This window comes from Lemur catta, chromosome 22, assembly GCF_020740605.2.
Source record: "Lemur catta isolate mLemCat1 chromosome 22, mLemCat1.pri, whole genome shotgun sequence".
NCBI lineage: Eukaryota > Metazoa > Chordata > Mammalia > Primates > Lemuridae > Lemur > Lemur catta.
In genome coordinates this window covers 22,698,324-22,713,472 of record NC_059149.1, presented here as the reverse complement: position 1 = coordinate 22,713,472, position 15,149 = coordinate 22,698,324, and the positions used below count along the sequence as shown (strand labels likewise).

Here is a 15,149-nt window from a genome sequence, read left to right as displayed (position 1 = left end):
TTGTGGAGATGCAAAGACCCAGGAACAAGGGAGGCCATGGTTTTGGGTGGTGTTCCACGTGCTTGCCGAAGTCACCAGGGTAGGAGCAGGACTTGGGAACAAGAAGACGACTGTGAGCCAGCGCCATTGTCTTTGACGAGTGAGCAGTAGCAACCAAGCCGTCCCAGGTGACAGCAACAAAGACAGAAGGAAGATGTAGAGTTGAATGGCCTGTGCCACAGAGATGGACATGGCAACAGGGAGCAATGACACCTGCCCAACCTCTTGACCCTGGGATTTCTGGGGCGTGAGCGAACACACACCAGCTGCGAGTGCTGGGGGAGGGGTTCCTGAGGGGGAGCCGGACAGAGGCAGGGAGGTAGAGCACTTGACAGAGAGAGAGGGAGGAGGGAAGGTGGCTTGTTACGCAGTGACAGCTCCAGAGGGAAGAATGGAAGGGTATGGAGGTGGGGGAGGACTAGAGGACTGGCTCAGTGGCAAAGAAGAAGAGAACATTTCAGGCATAGCAGTGTGGTAGAGGACCAATGTCTGGGAATTTTGGGGGTCGGGGAGGGTTTAACTGAAGAAGACCGGCTGGGAGGCAGACTGTGGGGCTCCACCATGTCTCTGAAGGTGGCCTGTGGGGCAGGGGCCTGGGGGAGTCTACATCAGGGGTGCTGCTGCTCACCTGGGTTGCAGTGGCAGCTTGGGGTGCAGGCTGTCCTTGAGGTGGACATTTCCAGGTGGGGTGGGACTAATCCATGTCATGGTAAGCGGTAATAAGTAGACAACCCCACACACAGATGGTGAATGAGGCCAGAAGTTCAAGGATGTAGTGAATCCAGCGCTGACAGCTGATCAGAGTAGAGTTCCCGGCCACCAACCCCTCCTCTCCACCTGTGGGAGTATTCACCATCTCCTTGTTTTCCACTCACCCTGCTGCCCCATTTGCCCTGACTTCCAGTGTGACACAGCTATTAAAATTCCTTCTGGGATAATAAGAAAATAAATAATCCAATTTTAAAATGGGAAAAAAATTGATACAGATATTTCACCAAAGATGTATGAATAGTAAATAAGGACATAAAAAGAAGTTCAGCGTCACTAGGAAATGCAAATTAAAAACACGAGATGCCACTTCACACACACTAGGATGGCTATAACCAAAAGACAGATGCTAACAAGTCTTGATAAGGATGTAGAAAGATTGGAACCTTCATACCCTGCTGGGGGGATTGTAAAATGGTGCAACCACTTTGGAAAACAGTTTGGCAGTTTCTTAAAACGTTCAACAGAAATGTACCACATGACCCAGCGATTCCACACTAGGTGTCTCCCCAAGAGAACTGAAAACAAATGTCCACACACAGACTTGTAGCAAATGTTCATAGCAGCATTACTCATAACAGCCCAAAGGTGGAAATAGCCCAAACGCCCATCAATTGGACAAACAAATGTGGTCTCTGCATACAATGGAATGTTGTTCCACAATAAAAAGGAATGAAGAACTGATACGTGCTATAACATGAATGAACTGAAAAAGCATTCTGCTAAATGACAAATGCCAGTATAAAAACACCACATATTACATGGTTCCATGTATGCGAAATGTCCGGGAAATGCAGTAAGGAGATTATAGAAAGTAGTGGTTAGTGGTTACCTGGGGGAGGGCACAGAGAATGACTGCACATGGGCACAAGGTTTTTTTGGGGGGAGAGTGATGTAAATGTTCTAAATTTAGATTAGGATGATGGTTGCACAACTCTAATTGTCAAAAAAATATTATTGAAATGTACACTTAAAAATGGAATGAGAATTCCCTGAGCTCTCCTTGCCCCAAAAGGACAAGACCCTTCCACGTTTCCTCTCAGCGTCACTGAGAGAGACTGGAGACTGACATCTCCAAGATAACACCGTGATTGTCATACGTTCCACTTTATTTTATAATCTTAGTTTATTTTTAGCAGGTAGAATATTCACAAGGCTCAAAAATCAATATGATAGAACATGCATATGGATGTCTCCATCCCACCTCTATCCCACCTAGCATATCACTGCCACCACCCACAGCCTCTATTAGTTTTTTTTAAGTAGCCTTCAGAGTTTGTTTATGCAACTACAAGCAAATGTGAAGAAATATCTTAATTTTCTATCTCTTATATAAAAGTAAGACAATAGATAACGCTGTTCTGCTCCTTGCTTTTTTCACTTAATTTATCCTGGAGAGCTTTTCATAGCAGATCTTAGAGGTCGTCATTGTTTTTTACAGTTATAAAGTATCACTTTTTATTAACAATCCCCAGCTGATGGACACTTGAGTTATTTCCAACTATTTCCAATTATTTCCTCCAATTACATACAGGGCTGAAATGAATAGGCTTATATACAAGTCATTTCATATGTGTGCAGATATCTTTAGAGGGAAAAATCGCAGAAAAGGGATTGCTGAGTCAAGAGGCATGTTGCCCCTACTGTGCGTTCTACAGCAATGCATGAAGCCTCATTTCCCACAGCCTCACCAACAGAGCCTGCTGCCGAGCTTTTGGGATGTGCAGTATATTTGGAAAGAACTTGGATTTCATCCCGCTTTCTTCAAGCAGGATTACTTTCTTTTTATTTTATTGTGGTAAGAACACTTAACATGAGATCTACCGTCAACAGTGCTTTGTTTTGTTTTTTAAAGAGAGACAGGGTCTGGCTCTGTCACCCAGGCTGGAGTGCAGTGGCACAATCATAGCTCACTGTAACCTCAAACTCCTGGGCTCAAACCATGCTCCTACCTCAGGCTCCTGAGTAGCTAAAACTACAGGTGCACACCACTACACCTGGCTAATTTTTATTTTTTGTAGAGATAAGGTCTCGCTATATTGCCCAGACTAGTCTCAAACTTCCCCTCAAGCGATCCTCCCACCTTGGCCTCCCAAAGCACTGGGATTACAGACATGAGCCACCACACCACGCCTACCCTCAACAGATTTTTAAGTGTACAATACAATGTTGTTAACTATGGGCACAATGTTGTACAATAGCTCTCTAGAACAGACCTTGCTTCACTAAAAGTTTATACTCATTGATTAGCAACTCCCCATGTACCCTTACCCCTGTTCTTGGCAACCGACATTCTGTTCTCTGCTTCGGTGGGTTTGACTATTTTAAATACATCATGTAAGTTGAATCACACAATATTTGTCCTTCTGTGACTGGCTTATTTCATTTAGCATAATATGCTCAAAGTTCATCCGTGTTGTTTCATATTGCAGTATTTCCTTCCTTTTTAAGGCTGAATAGTATTCCATTATGTGTATATACCATATTTTCTTTACCCATTCATCCAATGGTGAACATTTAGATTGTTTCCACATCTTGCCTATTGTAAATAGTGCTGCAATGACACCGTGATTTTAATTCTTTCGGACAAATCCCCAGAAGTGGAATTGCTGGGTCATATAAGCAGGCTTACTTTCACAGTATGTTAGACATCTCAGAATCCACCAAAAGGAGGTTAGAGCCTGAGGAAAAGTAGATTATGCAGCTCAGCTCCCTCATTTTTTAGGGATAAACCAAAAAGGAGAAGGATCTAGCTAAGATCTGCCAGCCCTCAGTGCAACAAGCATTCATGGGTACCTATGACATGCATGGTGCCCTAGAGAAGTGTAAATGATCTCTGTCCCAGGCGGGTAGACATGTGGCAAATACAGAAATCCCTAGAGATGGTTCCCATGTTGGAAGTGTTGATGCACATCTTTCTCTCTTGGCCATGCTTAAAGGATGGGCTGCTTTGGTCAGAAATGAGTTTTTCACCAGCCAGAAGGAATCTGGCTGATTTCCTCCTCCCAGGGGAGAGGTAGGGGTGGGGAAGGAAGAACAGCCTGCCATTGAGAATTCCCCTGGCTATTGTTTGAACAGAAGAATGAGGGTTCTGGGACTTCTTACAGTGACTTTTTTTTTTTTAAGTACAATTTTTTTTTTTCTAAGAGTAAAAGCAATGCATTTTATTGAAGAAACTTTGGAAAATGCAGAAAAGCACGAAGAAGAAAATAAGGTTTATAATTATCCCATCACTTAGAGATCATTAGTCAGCATTTAACTTCCTATTTTTCTAGTCGTCTTTCCATGGGTGGGGGGAGTATACATGCATATGATATATGTTTTCGTTCTTCCTTTCTTTTAAAAAGACAGTGAGATCATAGGGTACATAGAATTTTGTACTCTACCCACTGTTTCTACATACCTTAAAAACTCTAAGGTTAAACATAAAAAATGTGTCAGTTTTATAGGCAAAGATTGGATTGTATTTTTTGCATGTCCTTTATTACTAGGAAATTGAATATTTGTTCATGTGTTTATTGATCATTTGTATTTCTTATTTTATGAATTACCTATTCATGTTGGTTGTGTATTTTTCCATTGGGTTATTAGTCTTTTTCTTATTGATTTTAAAAAGTACTTTATATATTAAGGATATTAGCCCTTTTTCACAGATCTTGCAAATATTTACCCTTAATTTATTGTCTTTGAATTTTACTTTGCATATTTTTTGCCATATAAAAGATGCAAAATTATACCTAGTTAAATATATCAATCTTCCTTTCATGCCATTTACTGTTAACAGTTTGGTATGTATTTTTTCAGACATTTTCTATGCATATGCAAATATATCTATAAATATATATATAGATATATAAAGTTTTCCTGCACATTTGAGATGATATCATGAAAACTATTCTGTAACTTGGTTATTTCACATATTAATGTATTATAGATATCTTCTCATACAAGTATATAAGATCTATAGAGAACTTCATTGCATAAATTTAATATTATGTTATTAATCAGCTTTAAAATCTTGTTTTTCATTTTTATATTTAAATATGGGAGTTTTCTGGTATCTGAAAGAAACGGAGACCTAGGTTTATTTATTCCACATAGTGAGCCAATTTTCCCAATAACATTTATAAAATATATTCTTTCCCCACTGATCTGAAATAACTTCCTCATATAGTAAATATCATTAATATACGATATTAATATCGTATATTAAACACACATATATTGAAAACTTGAGTTTCTTTCTGGCTTTTCTACTTTGCTTCCTTTACTTATTTTTTCCTAAATCAACTACATATTGTTCTAGTTATTGTAGCTTTATAATGTATTTTAATATCTACAAAATTGATTCCATATCTATTTTATCTTTACCAATATTGCCTTGGCTAAAACTTTTTCATTTATTTACCTATTTTTTGCATTTATTGAGCTTTAGAACAATGCTGTGAAGTTTCTAAAACATTTATTTAGGATTTTGATTGGAATTATGTGAGGTTAACAAATTACTTGAAGGTTTATTGACATCTTTGCAAAATGATTTTTTTGATTTAAAAGCATTGTATGTCTCTCTCTGTCCAGGTTTCCTTCTTATATACATCAATAATGTTTTTGTTTTCTTTTTATAATTTTGCATTTCATTCCAAGCTTATTCTTGGATATTTTACATGTTTTGTTACAATTGTGAATGGGATCTTAAAAGTATATTTTATGACTACTATTAGTATGTAGAAAAGGACTAGTTTTGAGTATAATTTGTAACTGCTTACATTACTAAATATTAGTGTATTTGTTTCCAGTTGATTCTTTTTTGGATTCTCATGTAGATGATCATGTTATTTGCAAAAAAAGGAAAAGAAAGAGGGTAGATGGTTTTATTTCTTCTTTTACTGTATTTACATTTGGTTTCTTTTTATTTCCTATTACTTTAGTTAGAACCAATGCTTGGATGTATCAAATGCTATATACATTTTTCTCCTGGGATTCTATTGGAATTATTCATTCTCTCTCTCTCTCTCTCTCATATGTTCCTTCTTTTCCCCTAATATTTTCATCTCTTTATCATTTCCTTCTGAGTCCTTGGAGATTTTCTTGGGCTTATCTTCACATTCTCTGATTTAATTTCCTATAGCATCTAATATGTGGTTCATTGCTTCTTTTGGATCTTCTAATGCAGCAATCAGTATTTATATCTTTAAATTACTCACTTATGGAAAGTTACTGTGTTCCCCATTGTCACAACCAGTGGTCTCTGTGGTCCTCATCTCCCTTGATGGCTGTGACATTGACAACACCTCCACCGCTTCTTGTGTCTCTGACGCCAGGGTTCCCTGGCTATCCTCCTAACTCTCTTCTCCTCACTCTCTGGCCTTCCGGCAACCATTGATTTTCTACCCAGCAGCCCAAACAATCTCCTAAAAAACATAAATCAGAGCATATCACTGACCTGCTTAAATTCCTGCAATGGTTTTGTGCTGCACTTTGAATCAATTCCCACTCCTCACCCAGGCCTAGGAAGCCTTCTGTGGCCTGGCCCTGGCCACCTCTCCCACCTGCCCCATCCACTCTCGCCCTTGCGTGTCCCTGGCCACAGGGGTCCTCTTTCTGTTCCTCAAAGCCGACCTCTTGCCCATCTGAAGGCCTCTGTGGCAGCTGCTTCCTTTTCCTGGGATGCTTACCACCTCTCATCCCACCCCGTTTTATTTTTGTCATAGCACTAATCACAACTTGATGTTTCCTTGCTTATTTATTTATTTTTATCATCTGTGTCTCTTACCTAGAATAAAAGCTTCCTGAAAGTATGGCTCTTACTGTCTTGTGCTCTGTTGGCTTCCTAGCACCTGGAACAGCTGCTGGCAATAGTAGGTGTTCAGTAAATGGCTTGTTGAAGGCACGAATGAACCCTGGTGTCCCTTGCAGTTGGTATCGTTCCTGACACAGAGTGAGTTCTCACATGTTTGCTGAATTAACAGATAAGTCAGTCCAACTATTCTGGAAGCTTCTTGAGAGCAGAAGCCCTGTTTCAGGTTTCTTTATCTCCTCCATATCTCCCAACATGGTGCTAGGGACTCCCAGGTGCTTAATAAATATGCCTGTTGGATTTATTCTTCCTCACAAAGGGAAAGCCAAGAATCCTACTGTCTACTTCTCTGAATAAACATGTGACACAAGAGAAATGAAAACGAAGAACTGGGTCAGAGCCCCTGTGGTCGTCAGACATTCTTGGTTGGGATGGTGGTAAATGGAGAGTCTGTCCCCTTGGTATTGCCCTACCAAACTTCTAGCCAGGGTGCTACATTACTGTTTGGTATGTGTGTTACAGGGCGCAAGCTATATCCTGGTGATGGTGGACCCAGATGCCCCTAGCAGGTCGCAACCCAAAAGGAGATTCTGGAGACATTGGCTGGTAACAGACATCAAGGTAAGCAGGCCACGAGGCGCTTTCTGACTCTTGTGGGGTGGCTGGAAGGTTCTCGTTCCATGCGGTTCTCGGCTCTCCTTCAGGAGGGTTGGAGACTAGGATGAGCGAGGACTGCTGTGTCAGGTTGCCCCCAGCACTCAGATGTCACAGCCCTCCTAAGTTTCCTAACAATTTCAAAATATGTCCCAGGCCTAGGGGTACACTGGCAAGCCAGCTCTCGGGACAAGGGGACAAGGGAAAAACCTTGGTTTCTAGTGTTTGCTGATTTTTGTGGTAGAAATAAATTCTCCCACCGTGGTCTATTTGACACTCCCAATGATGTAACAACTGACTCACACAGATTCGGAAAGTTCAGCGATTGGTTGCAGCACACTGCTGGATTTGGGGGCACCGAGGTGCTTCTGTGTGGTCCTGTCCTGATGGGGCCAGGGGCAGGGAAGAGGTGTGGCGATTTCCTTTTCTTTGTGCAGGAACAAGTGACTGCCTCTCATCTTTGTGTCTTTGTCGTCACCATAGTTTCGAAGGAGCCTGGCTCACCCTTTGCAGAGTAGGTTCGTCAGATTCAGTGGATTCTTGGTGGGTGTTATGTGGGGGGAAAGGAGAAGGCTCTATTGCCAGACGAGTTTTGGATACTCTGGGTTGAACTGGGTTGATCTGATTTCTCACGGAAGTGCTTTTTGGAGCTTTTACTATCCTGATATGCCATATATCATATGCATTTATTCCCCAGTCTCACTTGATTGTGGAATCTTTTGTTCATGAGCGCCTGGCAGTGCACTTTGGGGAAGTGCACACTAGCCCCAAATATTCACAAATCCATGCCTGGAAAACCCGCGGACGGTCTTTGCAAAGAGCATGCAAAGGCATCAACCCTGCCTGCAAGACGGTGGGAACCCAGAACTAGAAAAGCTAAGTTCGGGTCTGCTTTGGATCTTGGCCGGTTACGAACTCAGTGACCTCTGGCAGGGATTTCATCTGTGTCCATACTATCGGAATCATTCTACTGACTTTGTGTGGTTGTCTTGATGAGCCAATGAGGTAACACGTTGAGAGCACTTTGGAAAACAGAATTCCACAAATATAAGGAGTTTGTGTTTTTCCTTTAGAGCTATGGGCAGAGGAAGGGGTGTCAGTGTGAAGTAGCTATTGACTCTGCTGTGCAAGGCAGGGACTCTCACAGCCACTGAGTAGGGTGAGGGGAGTTACCCTGGCAACAATCCCGTGGCCCCGTGACCCGGGCCCTTCCCAGCAAGCTCAGGTGCACAGCCCTCCTTAGCCCTCCTTAGCGGCTATGGCCCTGGAAGGGGCTTCCCCAGGGGAGACTCGAGCAGCAGCTTCCTGGGCGGCACCAGAGCCGGTCTCTTACTGCACGCACCTCCCCAGCCGAGCACCCAGCCTGGCGAAGAGCTCTGGAAACACCACAAACACGCAGAGGGGCAGGGAGGGGAGCAGAGGGCACAACAGGGGAAGATACCACATCTCTCCCTGCAACCCCCGTCTAGGGCATTGGCATTTTCTGGGCTTGGGCCTCCCTGGAAGTCACAGGGGGTGAAACGCTCAAGAGAGGAGTGTTGCTCTGAAGGTCATGTTCCCCGTCCGCCCCCCACACCCAGGGCTTCCTGCCACAGGGCTCTACTGGGCATTTCAGAGGCCAGAGTGCAAGAGCAGTCATGGATGGGATGATTTCAGAGTCGAGGGGCCTTGGGACCATGAGGCTGCTCTCTGCGAACCCTGAAGGCCCCTCACCCCTACACTCAGGACGGACCTTTCCCGGGAGCTCTGTGCTGCAAACATGGGTTTGGCCTCAGCAGCCCAGCTTAGAAGCGGAGCGGGTGGCAAGTGGCAGCTGTCAGGCAAGGCTGCTAAGCCACAGAGCTTACAAGGGCCACCTGCCCGGGTGCGGCCCTCGGCCTTCCCTCTCAGGCCGGAGGAGGCTTGGGCTTCAGTCGCATTTTCACCCCCTTCCCCTGGTCTGAGTGTCCGGCAGGAAGTGGCGGCTACAGCCACTGGCCCTGCCCACCTGCCTCCAGATTCCGCCAGCCACCGAGACCGTGTCCCCCCAGTTCATTTAGATCTCAGGTTCTGGACCTCGACCAGAGGAAGCAAGGGCTCGAATCAAACCCAGGGCACTTCCTTTGTGTTGCTGTTTGTGGTTGCTGAGTGGGTCTCAGTAGAAGGCATTCAGATCAGTAGGCGAGCTTGTTAAAATGGAGATTCCTGGGCACCACTGTGCCCGCTGAACTTACACTTCAGTTGGTCTAAGAGAACCATCCACATTTAACAAGCATCCAGGAGTCAGCAGCTTGAAGGAAGACCCAGAGTCCAGTGTGGGGAGGCCTTGGTCATTGTTCACATCACCCCTTTGTGGAATGATTTTTGAGTGAAAAGCACTTTCAAAACTTTTGAAGCTTGCAGTCACTTTGTGAACTAGGCGCTATCCCCATTTCATGGGTGGGGAAGGCAATGTAGAGGGGTGAACGATGCAGCCTCTCGGCTGGCGAGTTATAGAAGTGAGTCTTCAATCCACACCCCTGTCTCCAAACCACACGCCCTTCCCGCTGTGCCCTGTGATCTCTTCCATCTCTCTCATCAACTCCACTGTGACAAGGAGCCACCACGCCCCCTCTGTAAGATGGGAAACATCATCTCTGCGGTTCCCCCAGCACCCCCGCCAGCTTACTCCCAGGGCTCTGGCAACCGTTTATAGGTAGATGTTTCCAGGGAACCCTCCTCAGGGAACACTATCTTGCTAAATAAAACACACGTGGTAAGTGTTTTGAACCTCATAAAACTACACCCTACATACCATCATTATCCAAGCAGCCTCAGCAATAAAGCATCCCATAAAGTCACTGCAGATGTAGCATGGTGATGGCCCCATGAGTCACAATGACCACAGAAGCAACCTTGGTGGAACCTAGGCTGGCCTTGACGTTAGGGGTGCAGGTCTGATTGGATGGTGGACCAGGCCATGGCCAGCAGAACCTCTCAGGAGGGATAATTTTTTGACAGGCTATCCAGGTTGAAATAGGACAGCAACCGTTCTTAGGAATACAGGAAACATCTGTATCCTCTCCATCCCCTTCCCGAGAGGCTGGCAGTGTCTGGCATAAAGTAGGATAAAGGTCTAGACCTGTAGACAACTTAAATAAAAACTAGGAGTTAGCCAGGCACGGTGGCTCACGCATGTAATCCTAGCACTCTGGGAGGCTGAGGCAGAAGGATTACCTAAGCTCAGGAGTTCCAGACCAGCCTGAGCAAGAGCGAGACCCCGTCTCTACTAAAAATACAAAAGTTAACCAGGTGTTGTGGTGCACACCTATAGTCCCAGCCACTGGGGAGGCTGAGGCCGGAGGATCACTTGAGCCCAGGAGTTTGAGACCCCCCAGGGTGATATAGCAAGACCCTATTTAAAAAAAAAAAAAAAGAGCAAGGATTATGTAGCCAGACTGCTGTGGTTCAAATCCCTAATCCACCATTAATAGCTGTGTGATCTTGGGCTAGTTGCTCAACCTCTCTGTGTCTCAATATACTCACTTATAAAGTGCAGATACTAATAGTCCCTACCTCACACTGCTGTTATGAAGCTTACCTGAGTTATTTTAAGTAAAGTGCTCAGAACAGTACCCAGAACACATAGTAAGACCTATATAATTGCTTGCTATTATTATTATCACTGTAAGTTGAGTATCTAGCTACACTGTAGTTACAAATGCAAACAAAATAGAGGCAGGTTCTGCCTGCACAGGGCTTCTATTCTAGAGAGACCAAGGAAGGAGTCTGCAGCACAGTGGTGATATTACGAGGGCCGAGGGGGCTTCCTCTGGGTAGAACTTCCTACACCTATGGGTTCCCATTAGCTCAGGAACAGGACTAGGCTTCAGTCCCCAAACGTGGCCAGACTAGAGCAGGCAGGAGGGACTCAGACATAAGGCATGCTGTCCTTCTTGGCCCCCTCTTTGAAACTTGCTTATCGAGCAAAAGAGGTTTATAACAGAACAGTGACAGATAACATCTTTCTCCCCCACCAATGTCCTCAGCTTTTCCTTAAAGATATTCTTCAGTTCTGATTCAATCTAACTAATAATCTTTATGCTGAAGGCTTATTAAGATATCAATTAATTTGCATCATTCATTTCAGAAGAAACACTTATTGGTTCATCTTTTATTTGTCTCTGAAATTAGTGCTCAGGGCTTTTCATGCAGACATTTTCATTAGACATTTTATTGTTAATGGGAATATTGAACATAGGAAGATGGTATATTAATACTTTCCACAAAGAATATCATGATTGGTGACAAAGAACGCTAAGAACAATTAAGGAGACAAGAGTACCTTTTTTCTTCCAAAAAAGAAAATCTTCCTAGAAACCGTCAATGATTCTAAAATTTGCCCTGAATATCTTTTTTGTTTTAAGAAAGAAAAGGAAACCAGCAAGTTCATGTTTCTCTTTCATTCAGTGCCCTCAACCTTTGGCAGCTGTAAATGCAACCAATTCTGGGTTGAATTAAAAGGGCCTCTAAGGGGTCATTATTCTGTCTACTTTTGTATAGGGTTAAATTTTTCCATAATTAGAGATATTTTTAAGGACCTCTAAGTGTGTTAGGTGAATAAGACAAATGGGAAACCCCGTAAACAGGGCAGGGCTGCAGCTCCCCGCTTTCTAGCGTGTGGTTAGCGCGTGCCAGGACGCTTGTGCTGGAGTGAACGGCCCGTTACTGAGCAAGTCGCCTGACCTCCCTGAGCCGGCAACTTCTCCTCCCTAAAACTGACAGAAATCCTCACCCTTCAGGGTTGAGACAAGGAAAAAGGAAAGTGCATATGCAAAGAGGAGAAGCCTCCCTGGAGAGAGGCGCTATAGAAAGTGAAGTCTATCCTTGCTCTTAATCAATGGAGCAGCGGATCCTGTCGACATTTAAATATACATATAGGAATAACTACATAATGTGATTTTCTGCCTACCCAGAACCCAGCTAGTGATACACAGAATAAACAATCTTTATCTGGACCACAAGTTCAGGTGAAGAGGTCAACCCAAGGAAATGGGATTAATATTTACTTATTTATTTAGAGCTGTATTTTCCATTTTACCGCCGACACCGTGCCGTTGCCTGCACATGCAGTGGACCCCTGTATGGTGAGGGTCCATTTTATATAATAAACAGCTGGAACGCATGACTTACACTCCCTAAGAGCACGTAGGTTCAGATGGATGGCCATCAAGGGCATTTGCTGGTGGGGACAATGTAGAGGTGGCCCTGGTTATAAACTGGACTTGTACAAAGCCACTGTGAAGGGAAAGGAGTCTGGACTTTAGGGTCAGATGAGCCAGAGGGGGTTCCAGGCTCAGTTTCTTCGCCATTAAAATGGGCATGATAATGAAATCTGTTTCCCAGGGTCCAATGGGATTAAAGCTCCTGACATAGACTTGTAGGACCTCAATAAATGTGCTTCTCTCCCTGATCCCCCCTCACTTTGACATCCCTTAGACTATTGCACTCACGTTTTGCAAAGTAAAGATTCCAGGCAGTGCCCAGCACAGCTCACCCCTCTGCCTTCCGAGTCCAGATGGATTCAGGCCCAGCCTGGAGGCAACGCCTGACCCAGGCTTGCTTTGGTGGAGGCGGCAGTCAGGGGCGAGACGGGGAGCCAGTCCCATCTTCTCGCCTTTGGGGATTGCCCTGTGACCCCCTGGACCAGAGCAGGCCCCCTGGAGTCATCCCAGACCACAGCCATGGCATGGGCTGGGCTGCAAGTGGTGGTCAGGCCCACCGTGTGTGCCCCATGTTCAAGGGCAGTAGCCCTTTTCTCCCTAACACTTCCCACTTCTATTTTTAACACAAGCCAGCACCCCTCGCCAGCTCCTTATCACTCAGTCCCACTCTCCTGTCATTGTCCCACCCCAGAGATGCCTTCACTCCCATTCAAAATAATTTAAATAAAATGTTGCTACAAAGTGGAATATTATCTTTTGATGAATGTTTTTAAAGCCCTTTAGGTTTTCATGGTAATTTGCGATGTGAAATTATTTGGAGATAAGAGCCAAATTAGCTCTCGTATGCTGAGGTCGCTGTGTCCTGTTATCCATGTGAGCAGTGTTTAAATATAATCAGCCCTTAGACTAATGCAGCATAATTGTTCATTTGAAATAGCTTTTTTTACTCCATTCAATGAGTCATTAAAATATTCAAGGGATAATGCAGTGAATTGGAAATGAATTTATCATATTATCCCATACATACTGTAGTGCTTCAGGTAACTAAGGAGAAAGAGAGCGAGAGAGAGAGAGAGAAAGAGAGAGAAAATATGAATGCAAGGTATCCAGGCAGGAAGGGAGCCAGTGTGTACAGGAACATGGTAAACAAAGCTCTTTAGTTGGTTTATGGCAAGCATGTATAGAAAGGCTGACTAGGAGGAGTGAAAAAGAAAGAAAATGCTGTTCTTCGAGGAGGTCTCTCTCTCTCTCTCTCTCTCTCTCTCTCTCTCTCTCTCTCTCTCCCTCAGCACTCAGATTCTGTGCTCCAACTCAGCTCCGCTGTTAACTTATTTTTATCAAATATGTTTATATCAGAAAGTCGTTATGGAAACCAATTCTGCCATCCAGGAGAATTCCTGGATCAGGCAGAAAACTCTCTCTCTTCCTCTCTCTCTCTCTCTCTCTTTCACATACACACACACACACACACACACACACACACACGCCCATAAGATACCCCAAAGGGAGCAGCATAGTCTGCCGCCCAACTCTGCACTGGTCTCTGAGGGGCAGAGGGTGGTGCCCGGCTCCTGTCCTGAGCAAAGCTGTAAGATGAATAAGGCCGAGACCAACAGCCCACATCCACCCTTGCTCTGACATGAAGAACTAGGCATGTCACTGTCCACTGAGCCTTGGTTGCCCACCCCTAAGCAGATGCTCTTAGGAGGAGGTAGAGGGGGCAGGGCTGTGGCTGGCAGCATCTTTGAGCACAGTGATCCTTTCTTGATCTTAGAAAATTCTAACCATTTGCATTGTTTTCACGATATCCAGAATAATGTCCCCTGGCCACGCTAGTTTAAGAGGGCTAGTGACCAGTGTGAGGAAAGCAACCAACATGGTGAGGTTCTGTAGAAACTGGGTCAGGCCAGCAACAACCAGAAGTAGTGAAGGTTAGCCTACCGGAACAACCCGAAAGCGTGGACTGAGCTGCCTTCACGGAGTCAAGGAAATCTCATTGGAAAACAGACAGGTCCTGCTCTACTCTACCAACAGAATCAGAACCAATGGGTGAAGTTTTACAAGGAAACAAATTTGGGCCCCACGTGAAAAAGAACTTTCTAAGAATTTGAACCACCTAGGAACTGAGCACATACCCCACAGACGAGCACATTCCTCATCCCTGAAAGTAATTATTCACGGTTGCCCCAGGGGTTTCCTCACTGGGTGGAGGCTGGTGCAGAGGACCTGTAAGATGTGCCCCTTGGCACCTGCAAACAATGTCTCCACCTGCCATATTTCCTCCCTGGCCAGAGAGATGCTCTTATAGTTATAGCCATATAACATATTAAAAACAACAAGAACAATTAAAGGAGAAAGAATAAAAAGGAGGGAGGGAAGAGGAAGAAGAAAAATAAGAAAAAACATTTGCGAACTTGATAAGCCAAGCCCCGCACTTCCCACAAACATCTCACGTCGTCCTCATGAAAGCCCTAAGAGGGGCGCAATAGAGAGAGGAAAACTGAGGCCCAGCGTGAGTGAGCAATTTGCCCGAGATGTCGCAGCTACCCAGTGGCTGCCTGAGATTTGAGCCCAAAGTCTACACATACATTCCCGTGGCCGTATTGCCCCTCTAGATTCTAGGTAGTTTCCATACCCACTACCTAGGCCCAGCCCGTGTGACAGCTTATATTAGGGCCAGGTGTGGGTGCTGGTGTAAGTGCTGTGGT

General features: G+C 44.5%; 1 protein-coding gene across 4 annotated transcripts in view; it reads left to right on the top strand.

Annotated features, from left to right (window-relative positions):
- PEBP4 (phosphatidylethanolamine binding protein 4) overlaps positions 1–15,149 on the top strand; it is a 185,561-nt gene that overhangs the window by 90,939 nt on the left and 79,473 nt on the right. For all 4 annotated transcript variants that reach the window (XM_045535351.1, XM_045535352.1, XM_045535349.1 and 1 more), the window contains exon 4: positions 7,127–7,225. In XM_045535351.1, coding sequence (XP_045391307.1) covers positions 7,127–7,225 — 99 coding nt within the window. The remainder of the gene's footprint in view (positions 1–7,126; positions 7,226–15,149) is intronic.